Below are 19,429 nucleotides of genomic sequence, written 5' to 3'. Positions count from 1 at the left end.
TTCCGTCATGTACTCACATTTTAGAGTTTAAAATATTTTACCAATTGTTGTTGGCTTCATTTCTTGTAATATATATATGTGTGAAATATATTGACTGGTCAGTGCTATATGGCATCAACATTTATTTCTGTGACTTTACAAGATAAACAAATGTTGGTATTTTTATTTTATTTAGAAAATGTTTATGGTTACATATGCCGCGGTGGGTGAGAACGGGCAATAAACATTTTAGTGTTCCAAAGAAACAAACGTTCACAGTCGGGAGGTTTAAATGTGTTTTTAGCTGCAGTCCCCTCGCGTGCTCGCAGGGGGGCAGTGCAGACGGGCGTCTGTCCATGGTACTGAAGGTTGAACTCGGAACTGTCCACGCAAGTGTTTTCTCTCCGAGGTACTGAGTTGGTGCGAGTCACTGGGTCTTTCTTGCCGGGCTGGCCGGGGGATGGAGGCCAAGTTCTAGAGGCACGCTCGAGCGCTCCATAACACGTCGCCACGAGAAGCTGGCGATGTCGACGAGGAGGGGGAGGGGAGGGCATTAGTCTGAACCTAAGGTAAGGCTTGATTTCTCTCTGACAAAGACGAGGCACCAAGCGCACTATTTGGCTGGGTTTCCGTGGGCCCGGTACTTGCATTAAGCGGCGATGACGACGTGGTGTCGGTCGACCCACTTTGCAGAGCCACGGGCGAACCATTAGCGTTTGGTCGCGAGGATGCTTTTCAAGCGACATGTATTGCTGCTGATGCAGCGGCAACAATGGCGACGACGTGCCAAAAGCCATTCGAGTTAATAGTTTGTCACCGAACGCGCTGGTCCGCTATGGTTTGGTCTGTTTTAAAATTGTATTTATTTATTTAGCCGCGTATGAGTAAAGAATACCGGGAACAGCTCGCGCTGGAGACGGGCCTGCTTGGGACTGAGCACCCAATTTCTCTTTAAAGTCCTATTTGGATTGGGACCGTGTGGAAAATGTTATGTTTCGTTGCAATACTTGAAAACGAAATAGCCCCATTCAGTTTCAAATATTCTTTAAAACCCGTGACCCTGTTTAAAAAAAATGAAAAAATGTGTTGCTCCGCATACTGTAAGTGCTGTTTTGCACGTTCAGAATTACACGTTCAAGAAACATTCGCCACATGAAATTCAATCTTATGCATGACCGTGTGAATGCAGAGTGAGTCAAGCACTAACGCTATTCGGCATATTAAACGAATACTGGGTATTCTAAAAAATATCACTTGTTATATATATATATATATATATTCCCTAGTGGTTTTAAGTGCATTTAGAGGTGTCACAAACTGTGTAAAAGTGTGGGGACGGGGGATGTTTTCACGGTAACATTTTCTAGTATAAGAAAAGTGTGAGTGTAGATCCCTTTTGCCGGTAAAAGTGTGGGTGTTAAACCACCCACTCCTCCACGGATGTGACGCTCTTGTGAGCGTAATAGTGCAAAATGGAAAAATACACTCACACAGAATTACTCTTAAAATACTGACGTCTGGCGAAAATTCGAACTGCAGCCCGGATTGGTTGCCAGTCAATCAGGGCACATAAAGAGAAAGACAAGCTTTCACAACCACATCCACAACAGCAATATGAGGGAATTGAACCAGAAGTGTATGCACGGAATTCAAGCGAGTGAACTGTGAAACCATCAGTGACTTGGTTCTGAAAGATGAGGAAAAAAAAAAAAAATGTCATGGTACCACGCTCCTCTTCTTTTCCTTTCAGCTTGTCCCGTTAAGGCTTGCCACAGCGTGTCATCCTTTACATGTGAGCCAATCTCCTGCAACTTCCTCTCGAACACCAACTGCCCTCATGTCGTCCCTCACTCCCTCCATCTATCAACTGATCTTCCAGTAGCTCTTTTGCCTGGCAGCTCCATCCTCATCACCGTTCTACCAATATACTATTTGTCCAAACCACCACCATATATTTAAGCAACATTTTTGCTCATCAGGTCAGCCGGTCTTGTATTTTTTGCACTGGTCTTTAGTGTTTTCGCATTGAGGTGCTGCGGGTCGCGGCTCTGGTTGTGGTCCCAGCGGAACTGCGAAGCACACGTAACATCGGCGACAAGAGCTGAGCCGCTAGTACATCTTGTATAAATTAGGAAACGCGCCTACAATTATCTAATTAGTTCACGGATGTAAATTTTATTATTATGTATTAAGCGATGGAGCGATGTTAGGGATTATGTCACAACACAGAATGAACTAACTTCAAATTCAGAAATGTTAGGGATTATGTCACAACACAGAATGAAAAAGGTTAGGGATTATGTCACAACACAGAATGAACTAACTTCAAATTCAGAAATGGCCAATAAAAACAGAAAAACATTGTACTTAATGTTTTCCTGGAGGATGCATTTGGGATTAGTCTTTCTTTTTCTTTTCCTTTTGGCTTGTCCCTTTCGGGGTTGCCACAGCGCGTCATCCTTTTCCATGTAAGCCTATCTCCTGCATCCTCCTCTCGAACACCAACTGCTCTCATGTCTTCCCTCACGACATCCATCAACCTTCTCTTTGGTCTTCCTCTCGCTCTCTTGCCTGGCAGCTCCATCCTCATCATCCTTTTACCAATATACTGACTCTCTCTCCAATGGACGTGACCAAACCATCGAAGTCTGCTCTCTCTAACTTTGTCTTCAAAACATCGAACCTTGGCTGTCCCTCTGATGAGCTCATTTCTAATTTTATCCAACCTCGTCACTCCGAGAGCGAGCCACAACATCTTCATTTCCACCACCTCAAGGTCTGCTTCCAGTTGTCTCTTCAGTGCCACTGTCTCTAATCCGTACATCATGGCTGGCCTCACCCCTGTTTTATAAACTTTGACCTTCAATTCCTCTGCTTTCCAGAGCATGCCTCCATCTTTGTCACTGTTCCGCCACTTTCTCCCTGCTTTTACTGCAGATCACAATGACATCTACGAACATCATGGTCCACAGGGATTGCAGTCTTAACCTCATCTATCAACCTATCCATCACCACTGCAAACAGGAAGGGGCTCAGGACTGATCCCTGATGCAGTCCCACCTCCACCTTAAATTCATCTGTCACACCTACAACACACCTCACCACTGTTCAGCTGCCCTCGTACATGTCCTGTATTCTTCTAACATACTTCTCTGCCACTCCAGACTTCCACATGCAGTACCTCAGTTCCTCTCTGGGTACTCTGTCATTGGCTTTCTCTAGATCTACAAAGACACAATGTAGCTCCTTCTGACCTTCTCTGTACTTTTCCATCAACATACTCAAAGCAAATAATGCATCTGTGGTACTCTTTCTTGGCATGAAACCATACTATTGCTCGCAAATACTCACTTCTGTCCTGAGTCTAGCCTCCACTACTCTTCCCCAAAACTGAATTGTGTGGCTCATCAACTTTATTCCCCTATAGTTCCCACAGCTCTGCACATCTCCCTTTTTCCTAAAAATGGGCACCAGCACACTTTTCCTCCAATCCTCAGGCATCTTCTCACCCGCTAGAATTCTGTTAAACAAGCTGGTCAAAAATTCCACAGCAACCTCTCCTAGATGCTTCCATACATCCACAGGAATGTCATCAGGACCAAGTATTCTTTCTATCTATCGCGCAGACGACTGGCACCAGTCAACACATTTTCATCTCTATCCTTAATCACCATAATCTGCTGCACATCCTTCCCATCTCTAGCCTTCTGTCTGGCCAACCCGTATACATCCCTCCTCCTTCTTTAGTGTCGAACCTGGCATGCATGTCATCATATGCTTCTTGTTTGGCCTTTGCCACCTCTACCTTTTCCCTCTCAATGTATTGCTTTCGCCTCTCAGTGTCCCACTTCTTCTTAGCTAACCTCTTTCCTTGTAAGATTTCCTGTACTTTGAGGTTCCACCACCAGGTCTCCTTCTCCCCTTTCCTACCAGAAGATACACCAAGTACTCTCTTGCCAGTCTCTCTGATCACCTTGGCTGCCGTGGTCCAGTCTTCTGGAAGCTCCTCCTGTCCACCGAGAGCCTGTCTCACCTCTTCCCGAAAAGCTGCACAACACTCGTCCTGTCTCAGCTTCCACCACATGGTTCTCTTCTCTGCCTTTGTCTTCCTAATCTTCCTCCCCACCACCAGAGTCATCTTACACACCACCATCCTATGCTGTCTTGCCACACTCTCCCCTACCACTACCTTACAGTCGGTAACCTCCTTCAGATTACATCGTCTGCACAAGATATAATCCACCTGTGTGCTTCTACCTCCGCTCTTGTAGGTCACCCTATGTTCCTTCCTCTTCTGGAAAAAAGTGTTCACTACAGTCATTTGCATCCTTTTTGCAAAGTCTACCACCATCTGTCCCTCTAAGTTCCTTCCCCTTGATGCCGTATTTACCCATCACTTCTTCATCACCCCTATTTCCTTCACCATCATGTTCATTACAATCTGCACCAATCACGACTCACTCTCTGTCTGGGATGCTCAGAACTACTTCGTCTAGCTCCTTCCAGAATTTCTCTTTCACCTTCTAGGCCACATCCTACCTGTGGGGCATAGCCACTAATCACATTAAACATAACACCCTCAATGTCAAGTTTCAGCCTCATCACTCGATCTGATACTCTTTTCACCTCCAAGACATTCTTAGATAACTCTTCCTTGAAAATAACCCCTGCTCAATTTCTCGTCCCATCCTACACCATGGTGAAATAATTTAAAGCCTGCCCCTAAACTTCGAGTCTTACTGCCTTTCCACCTGCTCTCCTGGACACACAATATATCAACCTTTCTCCCAATCATCATGGCAACCAACTCCCAACTTGTCCTGTCATAGTCCCAACATTCACAATCCCCACATTGAGTTCTAGGCTCCATGCTTTCCTCTTCCCTTTCTGTCCAAGAACCCGCTTTCCACCTCTCCTTCGTCTTCGACCCACAGTAGCTGAATTTCCACCGGCGCCCTACAGGTTAACGCCGCCAGTGGCGGACTTTGTTAACCTTGGCCACGACCGATCCGGTATGGAATTCTTTGGATGAACGCTCATATTTATTTGGAAGGGTTTTAAGCTGGATGCCCTTCCTGACGCAACCGTCTGCATTTATCCGGGCTTGGGACCAGCCTACTGTTTTCACTGGCTTGTGCCTCCCATAGGCTTGCATTTCATGGTACCACGATACCACCCGAAATCTACTAAGTGTCCAATCAGGAAATGTTAAAAAATTGTTTTCTGCCCCTTTTTACATACAAATATTTACATTTCACATTCCAATTTCTTCTGTGTCCTCGCTATTTAAATACATTACCGAAGTCTTGTAAATAATTTGTAAACTATTCTGAAGATCACTATCTTAATCAACCATTTCATAATTATTTAATACCCTTGATTTAAGGAGCTTCTAAAATACACTATATTGCCAAAAGTATTCGCTCGCCTGCCTTGACTCACTGTGACAACCGCTTCTTAATCAATAGGGTTTAATATGACATTGGTCCAACCTTTACAGCTGTAACAGCTTTAACTCTTCTGAAAAGACTTTCCACAAGGTTCAGGAGTGTTGTTTAGGGAATTTTTGACCATTCTTCCAGAAGTGCATTTGTGAGGTCACACTGTTATGTTGGACGAGAAGGCCTGGCTCTCAGTCTGCGCTCTAATTCATCCCAAATGTGTTCTATAGGTTGAGGTCAGGACTCTGTGCAGGCCAGTCAAGTTCATCCACACCAGACTCTTGTCATCCATGTCTTTATGGACCTTGATTTGTGCACTGATGCACAGGCATGTTCAAATAAGAAGGGGCCATCCCCAAACTGTTCCCACAAAGTTGGGAGCATGGAATTTTCCTAAAGGTCTTGGTATGCTGAATCCTTCAGAGTTCATTTCAGTGGAAAGAAGGAGCCAATATTGTGGACAATGCCAGGCTCCCAACTTTGTGGGAACAGTTTGCAGCTGACCCCTTCCTCTTCCATCATCACTGTGCACCACTGCACAAAGCAAGGTCCATAAAGACATGGATGAGAGAGTTTGGTGTGAATGGACTTGACAGGCCTCCAGAGTCCGGACCTCAACTCGATAGAACACCTTTCGGCGGAATTAGAGTGCAGACAGAGCCAGGCCTTCTCGTCCAACATAAGTGTGTGACCTCACAAATGCGCTTTTGGAAGAATGGTCAAAAATTCCCATAAACACACGAAACCTAAACCTTGTGGACAGCCTTCCCAGAAAGAGTTTAAGCTGGTATAGTTGTAAACGGTGGACCATTGTGATAATAAACCCTATTGATTAGGAATGGGATGTCACTTAAGTTCATATGTGAGTCAAGGCAGGTGAGTGAATACTTTTGGCAATATAGTGCATATACATTTTGCTTGACTCTTTTGTTTCTTTATTTATGTTGTTCCATAGCGCCACACCTTTCACTAATATACTCATTGCCATCACTTTGGTTCTTGGAATTTCAAAGACGTCTGTACCTTTTAAACAGTAGTTGTTTCCTCTTTTTTCCAATATTTATTGGTAGCATATTTTTATGAGCCATGTACATTGTAATATTTTGAAATCAGCTAAATCATTGAATTTCAATACATTATATTTCGTAAATAATGGGTTTGAGGTATTGCGATGGCAACTGTTACGAATGATTTTCACAGCTCTTCTCTGTAAAATAGATATAAATTGTATATACTTTTTGCATGTTGATCCTGAGAATTCTACACAGCAGGTCAAGTATGAAACAATTATTCTGTTATATAATGTTAACAATGCAAATTTGTTTAATCTGAATTTTACTTTATGTAATACCGCTATGGCTTATGCTATTTTCTCTTTTATATAATTTATGTGATGTGTGTTCTAGGTAAGACATCCATCAATCATGTTTCCTTTGGGATTGCATGATTCCTTTGATATGCTGTGATGCACTAACGAGCATTACAGTCCCCACTTAAATTATTGTTTTTTTTCCTAATTCACATGCACTTGATAAAGTGGTCAAGTTCTACTTTGTCTTTATATGATTGTTCCGTTGGTTTTTACAATCCCAATTCCAATGAAGTTGGGACGTTGTGTTAAACAAATAAAAACAGAATACAATGATTTGCAAATAATGTTCAACCTATATTTAATTGAATACACTACAAAGACAAGATATTTAATGTTCAAACTGATAAACTTGATTGTTTTGAGCAAACAATCATTAACTTAGAATTTTATGGCTGCAACACGTTCCAAAAAAGCTGGGACAGGGTCATGTTTACCACTGTGTTACATCACCTTTTCTTTTAACAACATTTAATAAACGTTTGGGAACTGAGGACACTAATTGTTGAAGCTTTGTAGGTGGAATTCTTTCCCATTCTTGCTTGATGTATAGCTTCAGCTGTTCAACATTCCGTGTTGTATTTTACGCTTCATAATGCGCCACACATTTTCAATGGTAGACAGGATTGGTATGCAGGCAGGGCAGTCTAGTACACGCACTATTTTACTACAAAGCCACGCTGTTGTAACAGGTGCAGAATGTGGTTTGGCATTGTCTTGCTGAAATAAGTAGGGGGGTCCATGAAAAAGACATTGCTTGGATGGCAGCATATGTTTCTCTAAAACCTGTATGTACCTTTCAGCATTAATGGTGCCTTCACAGATGTGTAAGTTACCCATGCCATTGGCACTAACACAGCCCCATACCATCACAGATGCTGGCTTTTGAACTTTGCGTCCATAACAGTCCGGATGGTTCTTTTCCTCTTTGGCCCGGAGGACACGACGTCCACAATTTCCCAAAACAATTTGAAATGTGGACTCGTGGGACCACAGAAGACCTTTCCACTTTGCATCAGTCCATCTTAGATGAGCTCGGGCCTCAGTCCATCTTAGATGAGCTCGGGCCCAGAGAAGCCGGCGGCGTTTCTGGGTGTTGTTGATAAATGGCTTTTGCGTTGCATAGTAGAGTTTCAAGTTGCACTTACGGATGGATGCAGCGCCGAACTGTATTTACTGAGATTGGTTTTCTTTAGTGTTCCTGAGCCCATGTGGTGATATCCTTTACACATTTGTCGGTTTGTGATGCAGTGCCGCCTGAACGATCGACGGTCACTGGCATTCAATGTTGGTTTTTGGCCTTGCCGCTTACATGCAGTGATTTCACCAGATTCTCTGAACCCTTTGATGATATTATGGACCGTAGATGATGGAATCCCTAAATTCCTTGCAATTGTACGTTGAGGAACATTGTCCTTAAACTGTTTGACTATTTTCTCACGCACTTGTTCACAAAGAGGTGAACCTCGCCCTATCTTTGCTTGTGAATGACTGAGCAATTCAGGGAAGCTCCTTTTATATCCAATCATGTCACCCACCTGTTCCCAATTAGCCTGTTCACCTGTGGGATGATCCTCAACTTTCTCAGTCTTTTTTCCACCTTTTCCCAGCCATAAAATTCTAAGTTAATGATTATTTGCTAAAAACAATAAGGTTTATCTGTTTGAACATTAAATATCTTGTCTTTGTATTGTATTCAATTAAATATAGGTCGAACATGATTTGCAAATCATTGTATTCTGTTTTTATTTATGTTTAACACAACGTCCCAACTTCATTGGAATTAGGGTTGTAATTGAGAGGCATGACGGGTGAGAGGTTGCCTCACAGTTTTGAGTTTCAGGGTTTGCATGTTCTCCCCGAGCTTGCGGTAGTTTTTAGCAGGTACTCTGGCCTCCTCCACCATTACAAAACATGCTTGTTAGGTTAATTGAAGATTCAAAATTGTCCATAGGTGTGAGTGTGAATTGTTGTTGTGGTTTGTTTTCAACATATGCGCTTTGACTCATGGCAACTATAGACAGAGGGATAGAGATGAGAAGGATGTGCAGCAGGTTAGGGTGATTAAGGATAGAGATGGAAATATGTTGACTGGTGCCAGCAGTGTGCTAGCTAGATGGAAAGAATACTTCGAGGAGTTGATGAATGAGGAAAATGAGAGGGAAGGGAGAGTACAAGAGGCAAGTGTGGTGGACCAGGAAGTGGCAATGATTAGTAAGGGGGAAGTTAGAAAGGCATTAAAGAGAATGAAAAATGGAAAGGCAGTAGGTCCTGAAGACATTCCTGTGGAGGTATGGAAGCATCTAGGAGAGGTGGCTTTTTAAGAACAAGTGTGATGTGCAGAGCTGTGGGAACTATAGAATAAAGTTGATGAGCCACACAATGAAGTTATGGGATGGAGTAGTGGAGGATCGACTCAGGACAGAAGTGAGTATTTGCGAGCAACAGTATGGTTTCATGCCTAGAAAGAGTACCACAGATGCATTATTTGCCTTGAGGATGTTGATGGAAAAATACAGAGAAGGTCAGAAGGAGCTACATTGTGTCTTTGTAGATCTAGAGAAAGCGTATGACAGAGTACCCAGAGAGGAACTGTGGTACTGCATGCGGAGGTCTGGAGTGGCAGAGAAGTATGTTAGAATAATACAGGACATGTACGAGGGCAGTAGAACAGTGGTGAGGTCTGCTGTAGGTGTGACAGACAAATTTAAGGTGGAAGTGGGACTGCATAAGGGATAAGCCCTGAGCCACTTCCTGTTTGCAGTGGTGATGGATAGGCTGACAGCTGAGGTTAGACTGGAATCCCCGTGGACCATGATGTTTTCAGATGACATTGTGATCTGCAGTGAAAGCAGGGAGCAGGTGGAGGAACAGTTAGAAAGATGGAGGCATGCACTGGAAATCAGAGGAATGAAGATTAGCTGAAGTAAGACAGAATATACGTGCATGAATGAGAGGGGTGGTGGGGGAAGAGTGAGGCTACAGGGAGAAGCGATAGCGAAGACTTTAAATACTAATAATACTAGGGAGACGAGATAGCCAGGGTGGAGGACTTTAAATACTTGGGGTCAACCGTCCAGAGCAATGGTGAGTGTGGTCAGGAAGTGAAGAAACGGGTCCAAACAGGTTGGAACGGGTGGAGGAAGGTGTCAGGTGCATTATGTGACAGAAGAGTCTCTGCTAGGATGAAGGGCAAAGTTTATAAAACAGTGGTGAGGCCAGCCATGATGTACGGATTAGTGACAGTGTCACTGAAGAGACAACAGGAAACAGAGCTGGAGGTGGCGGAAATGAAGATGTTGAGGTTCGCTCTCGAAGTGACCAGTTTGGATAAAATTAGAAATGAGCTCATCAGAGGGACAGCCGAGGTTCGATGTTTTGGAGACAAAGTTAGAGAGAGCAGACTTCGATGGTTTGGACATGTCCAGAGGAGAAATAGTGAGTATATCGGTAGAAGGATGATGAAGATGGAGCTGCCAGGCAAGAGAGCTAGAGGAAGACCAAAGAGAAGGTTGATGGATGTCGTGAGGGAAGACATGAGGGCACTTGGTGTTCGAGAGGAGGATGCAGGAGATAGGCTTACATGGAAATGGGTGACGCGCTGTTGCGACCCCTAAAGGGACAAGCCGAAAGGAAAAGAAGAGACTCATGGCAACCTTTCCATTCATGACCCTCATGAGGACACATGCTATGTACAGTATAAGTCCTCACTGTGTGCACATACTCACAGTATTTGTGTGTACGTGCTAACAATGCAATACACAGTTTAGAACAATAGCGCATTAATTACATTACAATTCACTGACCTTCATGTTGATGAATGTGGTAAAAGATGTGTTGCTATTCGATCTCACGTGTTTGATGACTTGACATCTTTGATAGGTTAACCTGTACAGCTTCTCTCATGTACATGTGACTGTAATATGCTAACTAATGTCCTCCTATCATCCAGATGAGCCAAGACACGACAGAGACACGAACACGAACCCGCTCCAAAGGCATTCGAGGTCAATATTGAGCTTTTTTTGAATATCACATTTGCCCGTGAGTGAGTCAGTTGTTTTAGAACAATGGTAAAGTTACAGTAAAATTTGTGTTTTAACAGTTTTTTTTTTCCAGTATTGTCAGAACTCTCAAGACATGACATGAAGCATGAGCTGAGGTGAGTGATTATATTCCTCAGCAGATTCAGTGATGCTTGTGAATACTTGATGGTGATGGTTACGATTTTGTTGTTTGTCAGTAGCAGTTGTCCAACCCCTGGGTGTGATGGCAAAGGTCATGTCAGTGGAAGATACTCAAGGCATAGAAGGTAGGAGTGGATAGCAAGTATGACACATACTGTACAGTGCTTTTGGTACATATTATGAAAAATCTAACAAAGGCACTAAAGAGTCACTATGAGACATTATGTAATGTCTTAGTACACTGGGATGTCCAACCGTGAAGAAGAGAAAGCTGGAGGAGGCAGAAGCTGAGGAGAACCAGTCTTCTCCCAAGAAAAAGGGTCCAACCGACTTAATGGAGGCAGAAGACTTTGCCATACACACCGAAGAGGACGAGGAAGAGGAGCAGCAAAAACAGGAGAAAGAAGAGGACAACCTCAAAGAAGAGGAAACTACAAACAGCAGACCAGAGTCAATAAAAAGTGAGTCAAAGCATATTAAAGAGGTAGCTGGTTCTCTCTTTGTGTTGTGTGCAGTCCCATTTTGCGGCCATAACACGATTCAGAACTAATCCTGACTTTTAAAATACATTATAGAATAAACACTATGTGAACTTTTGATTCACAGACAACGACTGCCTATTGATAAAGGAAGACACAGTTGTAGCGGAAACAGTTGTTTGTGCTACAACTAAAGATGAAGAGAATATCAACTTGGAGAAATTGGCAACAGAAGAACAACTGTCTGATGACGATCAAAAGAAAACGGATACTACTCCGGAAAACAAAGTCAGACAAGAGACAGCAGAGCGCCCTCAAAGAGACTTTGAGACAACTGAGATTGAGCATACAAAAGACAACGATGATGAAGATGAAGCAGAAGAGCAGGTTGAAAAAACAAATGGTTTTATAGGGGACAGGGAAGTGGAAAGACAGACAATAAGCCAGGAAAACTCTGATCACCAATATTCCACTGGACATTACATCCATCATAAGGTCAATGAGTCAACACATGAACAGAGAAACAGAGAGCAGAAAGAAGAAGAGGCGGCGGGAGAAGACGACGAAGAGAGATACCAAGAGGTCGATACCCCTTACTGTATGAGTCCACATAGTCAAGGATCTCAGGAGTCTCTTGAGGAAGAAAAGGTCTGCACACCCATCACTGAGGAAGAGGCGTATGAAGCGCAGCAGGAGAGAGAAGAGGGCAAGAAGCAGGGGGTAGCAGGCAAAGTGGAGGAGGTAGAGGTGGAGGATGAGGATGAGGATGAGGAGGATGAGGATGAGGATGAGGAGGAGGAGGAGGAGGAGGTTGAGGACCAATGCTCCAGCAAAGCCTCTCCGGCCACAGTGGTGATAGAGGTACGCTCTGAAGAGGAGGAGGAGGATGAAGAAGAAGAAGAAGAAGAAGAAGAGGAAGAAGAAGATGATCATGATTGTATCTCAGAAGGCTCGGGGATCACCGACGATTCTGAGAACTGGGATATGACTCGAGGGAACCTGGGGCTGCTGGAGCAGGCCATCGCTTTGAAGGCGGGGGAGGGGAAGGAGGATCAGGAGGCTCAGAGCTCCCAAGACTACCAATCGTACAACAGTCCCAGCAAAAGCTCAGAAGCTGTGGTCCGACGCAGCGCTCACTACAGCAAAGGTAGCCTCCGCTTGTCTTTTACGTTTACTCTATGCAGAACATAGACACATTGTTTTATGTATTTTGATGCCATTCTGATATAATCCCGATTGTGCTACTCCCTTTGATTCTACATCCATCCATTTTCTGTACCACTTATCCTCACTAGGGTCGAGGGGATGCTGGAGCCCATCCCAGCTATCTTTGGGCGAGAGGCAGGGTACACCCTGAACTGGTCGCCAGCCAATCGCAGGGCACATATAAACAAACAACCATTCGCACTCACATTCACAGATACGGGCAATTTAGAGTCCTCAATCAACCTACCACGCATCTTTTTGGTATGTGGGAGGAAACCTTGAGTACCCGCAGAAAACCCACGCAGGCACGGGGAGAACATGCAAACTCCATACAGGCGGGGCCGGGGATTGAACCCCGGTCCTCAGAACTGTGAGGCAGACGCTCTAACCATTCGTCCACCGTGCCGCCTCCTTCTTTCATAATAAAAATTATTTGTAAGATAAAATGTCACACAATTTAAAATACAAAATAAAACATTTTATTCATTTCGTTCCTGTATCAAACAAATCATGCGAGTGACAATTGTTGTTGCGACACCGAATGAGACGGACCAAAGGTAGCAACAACTTGACCTTTCTTTCTTGCATTTTCCCTCATCATTTTACTTCCCTATGCTCTAGACAGTTTTGATTGTTTTGAGGTTTGCAGAGATGATTGCAAAGTCCTCTAGGGTCACATCAATAAATTCAATCCTCCCCCCCAGAGAGAGCGAGCAGGTACCAATCACCCAGAGGAGGGAATATTTTTCTTATCATTCATAGTTACCATAGTCCCTTGCTGTTGGCTTGTTGCCTTCATTTATTGCTGATTCAATGCATCGCTGATTTTTTATTTTTTTTAAAGTTCAGTATAATACAGTTACTCACATGCTCATTCCTGATACAGTCAGTTTAAATGCTAAATTATTTAAATGTGGCAGCAATGACTTACAGAAGGTCAATAGGGCTCTTGTTCTTGGCAGAAAAAGAAACCTTACTGAACTCATGAAGTCACCAGATTGATTTCTGGAATGTAACTGCTGTGATAAAAGAGGGTTTACTGTATATTAATCAGAGGTGGGTCAAGTAGCCAAATATTGTACTCAAGTAAGAATACTGTTACTTTTGAATAATATGACTCAAGTAAAAGTAAAAAGTAGTCCTCCAAATAATTGAGTAAGAGTAAGTTAAGTAGTCAGTGAAAAAACTACTCAAGTCCTGAGTAACTGGTATATTTTAAATTTATTTAAATCAGAGCATGAAGGTCAAATAAAAGAAAAATAACGAAATAAAATATTAATGTGCAAATTCAGATTTTAGTGTTACTCATGACCATAAAATGGGCTAATCTTGCCATATGCACATGAAAAACAACACCAAAAGACATCTGGAACTGACTGCAAGGTGTTTTCTCAAGTTAGAAGTGGGCTGAAATATCCACGTTTGGGCAGACATGCCTGATGAAGCTGTTGTTTCGCAGTCTGAAATATAAACATGAGTTGCCTGCAGTCTCTTTGATGGGCCCCGAAGCCTAATAGAAGAATTTGTGTGCAGTCATGTGACTGCCTTTGATTGGTGAACTGAAGTCAAACGTCACTAGCGGCTACTATGTTGGATTGGCGCAACGGCGCCCGATGTCAAAGACGAAGTCTAAAAATAGATCATGTAGATCATTGTAACAAAGTACAAGTACCCACCTCTGATATTAATTGGGCATTGCTTGAAGTTTGAAAATCTATGTTAACTGTTCCATGTTCAGGGTTAGTTGTCAAGTTGTTGTAAAATTTTAAGGGGGTCTTCACAGCCCCCTAAAATAGGCCTAGTGACACCACTAATCTATAACATCAAGCTTTACTCATGTTAACCTTTCCGGTACTCATGTTTCACGTTTCTCCAAAACAAATGACAGCCTTCCTGTTGTTTTAACTTTTTAGTTTAATAATAAAATTGTATTATTTTATTTTTTTATGTATTTACATGTTCTTTATTGCCCTTTCATCAAATATTTTACTGGAAGTTAGATTCATTCAAATCAATTACCCATTTTGAAATACACAGCAACTAACCACTCAAGAGGTAAATCAACGAAGGCGAAGTACAGTGCGTAAGCCGCTGCTCTGCCTGCTCAATTCACCGCCAACACAGAACACAGTTAACAATCTTGAATGAGTGTTTCACTGGCTACCTCTTCAGGCTCGTGTCGGTTATTCAGTTTGGCACAGTCCGTTGCAGCAGTACCTTTTATGAAGCCTCTTTGTCCTACTCAGGACCTGCTAAAATTATTTATTTACATCTGGTTTGTTGTCACCTCTGGCTGGCTACGTCGCTTTTTATGCTCAGGGCAGGAGCACTGATTTCACATTACTCCTCTTCATTTATTTAATTGTTTATATTAATTTCAATTTCCTTCAATAATAATAATGCACTACACTCACCAGTATATTGTGCTTTTAGTTAATTCTTCACTCCTCAGTCACCCCTGGTGGTAAGCTACTCGTGTAACCACAGCTGCCATGGGGCAGTCTGACAGAAGCGTGGCTGCAATTCTGTGACTACGGCCCCTCCAACCACCACCAAACATCCAAACACATTCATCCGTAGGCAATGCAGGTTAGGTGTCTTACCCAGGGGCACAGTCACAACAGGGCGGGGATATGAACCGGCGAACCCTTCGGTTGCAGGGTGTACTCTAACCCTCTGCGTTACGCTGTCGATTTCTCATGCTTTTGCTTATAGCAGAAACATTTTCACTTGAAATTGAGAGAGTGAATTTGTTTTACTATAATAATATTGAATGTGAATTTTTACCCTATTTTTGGGTGTCACCTAGAGTCAACGGTGCCCTTAGCATCTGCCTATCTCTCTGAATGCCGAAATCAATCATTCACACTGTTATGGATGGATGGATGCGTAGATGATTGCTAATAATCCCTCCTTCTATTCAGAGAAGAAGGAAGTGAAGTGTCCAACCCCTGGGTGTGATGGGACAGGTCATGTGACTGGACTGTACCCTCACCATCGCAGTCTATCCGGATGTCCTCACAAGGACAGAATTCCTCCAGAGAGTAAGATCAACTCTGCTGGTATAAAACTTGTTGCTCACTGTAAACTACTGTATGTTCTAGTTAGCATACTGTTGCCTAGAGTGGCTGTTTTCAGAGTAAAGGCTTGCTAATGTGCTTCAAATATGATTTCAGTTGTATTGGTAATCATGTTACCTGTATTAATATACTGCAGCTACGAGTACTACTACTGAAACTATTTTTACTAACTTTGCTAAATATGCCACTACTGTCAGTCGTGTGTGCTACTACTTTACAGCCGTTAATAATGTAAGCCTTATGATCTAAACAGACTAAACAGTTTGCATCTGTGTGTCTGTAGTCCTGGCCATGTATGAGAACGTCTTGAAGTGTCCCACTCCTGGCTGCACAGGCCAAGGCCATGTCAACAGTAACCGCAACACACACCGCAGGTTAATAATGGACACGCACTTGCACGTGTGCGCTCACAGGACAGCTGTGGTTGAGCATGGGCTAATATGCGGTGTCATAATAATTCCAGCACTGGTGTCACAAAAGAGCATTTCAGACCCAAACTACAAACTATGGGTTTTCCCCTTCAACGTGGGCCAGATGCTCATCCAGCACGTCCACAAAGAGATGCTGTGGCGTTTCCTTTGTTCAGTGTGCGAGAAGAGGAGACCGTTGTGGCAGGAACACTGACAATGCGCCTGTCACAGTTCCTGGCCGAGAAGAACATCGCCGTGTTAGAGCAACCTCCCTACTCACTGGACCTGGCTCTGTGTGAAATTTGTTTTCTGTCCAAGCTCAAGGCGGTCGTCAAGGAGACCCGTTTTGAAGACATTGACAACATCAATATGGCCGTGACGATGGAGCGCCGGAGGATCTCGGAGGAATCCTTCCAAGATGGAATGAAGGCGTGGCAGAGAAGGCTGGGAAAGTGCGTTAGACTCCAGCGGGATTACTTCAAAGGGGATAACTTGTAGTTTGGATTTGAAATATATTATTTTTGACAACAGTCCTGGAACCTTTCTGACACACCTTGTCTATGCTTTCACTCTCATCCTATATGTGATTGTGTTTCGATGCTTATATTTAGGAATGACAAGTATTTGATTGATATATTGGTGCTTTAATCTAAACTTATATTACTAACACATACTAAGTATAGTCACGGTGTCATTAATTAATGTGACCCTTCAAAATGGAGGGTGCCACACCATCAAGAAAAAAATAATGTTAATTTTTGTGTGGTTGTCTTTGAATTGTTTGTGCTGTAACGCATAAACTACTGAATTGATCACAATACAAGTTTTTGGAAAGGTGTGGCGTGGATCAAAGTAAAGAGCCCAATAATAATTAATTACTACTAAAGCATTAATATCCATGTCAACCAGTGGGAAAAAATCCTGGCTTTGCAATATTCTGTATCCAAATATATTGGTATCTTCCTTGGCCCAGGCCTCAATCCTCTTGAGTTTTTTGAAAATGTGTACAATCCTGCTAACACTAACTGCTAACATGCTCACATCACTAAAAAGCATCCCTCATTGGCAGAGGAAAAAAAACAATCACGGGGCCAATTTGCAACAACACTAAACAAGTGTAAGAATTTATAATGTTTGATTTGTCGAATGCTTTTGTCATTTGCAGTCTTTGGTTTGAAGATCGTAATTGCATGCAGGTGTTGTGTGTTGAGCTCTCTGTGGGCCATCATCACATATCAATAATGAACTCTGCTGTCAATTATCTATCAGTCTAGTCTTATTTCTGACGTTTGTATTCTTATTATCTAAACATTTGAATGTGTCACTCCCATCAGTCTATCCGGCTGCCCTATTGCTGCAGCAACTAAGGTGAACAAGAACCAGGACAAGCAGGTCCATCTACAGGCTTCCGTCAGCGAACCCACATCCAACTCCGACAGGGTGCTCAGGTGAGACGTCTTTTTATTCAGGTATTAGCCGATAACATTTGTATAGTCACTCCTTTTTCTCTCTAGGCCCATGTGTTTTGTGAAACAGCTAGAGATCCCTCAGTATGGTAACTATGGGCCCAACGCGGTAACCACCACACCACGAGCAAACCTTGCCAAAGAGTTAGAGAAATACTCAAAGGTGTCTTTTGACTATGCAAGCTTTGATGTCCAGGTGTTTGGAAAACGTATGCTTGTTCCAAAGACAACCACTGCTGAAACATCACCCAAAGCCTTCAAATGTAAGTGACACGTCACAGCACACATCTTAATCTTGGAAATGCAAAATTAGTAATAAGTCATATATATATTAATTCCGGCAGTAGGCAAAGTTGGATGGTTCTGGTGTAGCACACCAACGCTGGTAATGGATATCCAACACCACACAGGATAATGTTGGATTGTTGACAACAGGGGTCCTCAATTAAAACTTAAGGAGGTCCATTTTAAGAACAAATTTTTTTTATGATCAAAAGATCATAATGTACAGCATACATTGCAATGCCCAAGCTACAGCCTGAGGACCAATTGCAGCCCGTTGTCATTTTTTTTTTTTTTTAACACAATGTTGGTTTTATAAAGAGCTTTTCTAGATTTGCAAAAAAATGCAAATAAATTATTTCCAACCAAAATAATGACAACATTTCTATCCATAACGGCCCGATGAATAAAGTAATTCATTTACAATTGCAAATACAGTGTCCCCTCGCCACTTCGCGCTTCACGTTTTGAGACTTCAGTGCTTCTCGGGTTTTTCCCAATATATTCATTAAAAATACATAAATAGAAAATACAGCCATATCGGCAGCCATATTGCGGAAAGACGCGTTGTTTCATGTTGATGCGCGCGAGAGAAGGTTTCCCTGCATGCCAAACAAATAAATGAGTTGACTCAGAGGCTTTGTACAGGCCTGTACATGCCTGTACTGTACGGGCACTCATACAAGGCGCGTGATTGGTTTCCGGCGCGACATCGATCAGTGAGAGCACGAGTGGATTTTTCCCGTGAGCTGATTGGCTGCGCATCATCGCAGCCCGACCCAGCATCTTCCCTTGTTGTGACTCGCCAGTCTCGTCCACGCTGTTGTGTTCGCAATAACTTTTTTTTGTTTAAGCACTAATATTTTTGATTAGTTAAGCAAGCCCTTACAATGCCGCCGAAGCGCTGTGCCCCTGCGAAAGCTTCCTTCGGGGCGCCCAAGAGGAAGAAGATGATGATGACCATCAGCGAAAAAGTGAAACTTTTAGATTTGATCAAAGAGTGCAGAAGTTATGCATATGTGGCACGCCATTATGGCGCGAATGAATCTACAGTGCGGTACATCAAGAAAGAGGAAGCAAACATCCACAAAACTGCTTCAATAACCTTCAATAAGGAAGTGAAACGTGTGGTAACTCCGCGTAATAACAGAATTGTGAAAATGGAAGCTGCATTGGCATTGTGGATTGCTGATTGCAGGGAAATTTATCAGGACAAAGTAAATGTTAATTACTGCATAAGGTTTTATAATTAAAGATTTAAGTAAATACGTGTACTGTTGTAATCTTTGTCTCAAATATGTAAAGTATAAATACTGTTTACATATTCCTAGGGGGTGGGGGGCAAATCCTACTTCGCGTTTTTTCACCTTTCACGGGGGGTTCTGGTCCCCATTAACCGCGAAAAACGAGGGAACACCGCTCAAATCGGTCTTCTTTGTTCCACCTTCTGCACTGATGACCAGAAAAGCTAACAGAGAGCTGTCCAGGTTAGAATGAAAACTAACGTAAATCCCCCAAAAGCTGTTCAAG

The 19,429-nt window shown here is 42.9% G+C and overlaps 1 protein-coding gene across 13 annotated transcripts in view; it reads left to right on the top strand.

Annotated features, from left to right (window-relative positions):
• Positions 1 to 190: 190 nt before the first annotated feature.
• Positions 191 to 19,429, top strand: part of myt1a (myelin transcription factor 1a) — a 34,936-nt gene continuing 15,697 nt past the window's right edge. For 4 of the 13 annotated variants that reach the window (XM_061686702.1, XM_061686677.1, XM_061686655.1 and 1 more), the window contains exons 1-10: positions 193 to 548; positions 10,742 to 10,796; positions 10,909 to 10,951; positions 11,033 to 11,101; positions 11,214 to 11,437; positions 11,583 to 12,602; positions 15,586 to 15,723; positions 16,025 to 16,115; positions 17,486 to 17,599; positions 17,666 to 17,880. In XM_061686702.1, the coding sequence (XP_061542686.1) occupies positions 10,742 to 10,796; positions 10,909 to 10,951; positions 11,033 to 11,101; positions 11,214 to 11,437; positions 11,583 to 12,602; positions 15,586 to 15,723; positions 16,025 to 16,115; positions 17,486 to 17,599; positions 17,666 to 17,880 (1,969 nt within the window). In that variant the 5' untranslated portion in view covers positions 193 to 548. Of the gene's footprint in view, positions 549 to 10,741; positions 10,834 to 10,908; positions 10,952 to 11,032; positions 11,102 to 11,213; positions 11,438 to 11,582; positions 12,603 to 15,585; positions 15,724 to 16,024; positions 16,116 to 17,485; positions 17,600 to 17,665; positions 17,881 to 19,429 lie in introns of those variants that run through there. The other 9 variants (XM_061686720.1, XM_061686710.1, XM_061686660.1 and 6 more) reach the window with 7 other exon arrangements.

This window comes from Phycodurus eques, chromosome 1 (genome assembly GCF_024500275.1).
Source record: "Phycodurus eques isolate BA_2022a chromosome 1, UOR_Pequ_1.1, whole genome shotgun sequence".
Lineage (NCBI taxonomy): Eukaryota > Metazoa > Chordata > Actinopteri > Syngnathiformes > Syngnathidae > Phycodurus > Phycodurus eques.
This window is presented reverse-complemented; position numbering and strand designations above follow the sequence as displayed.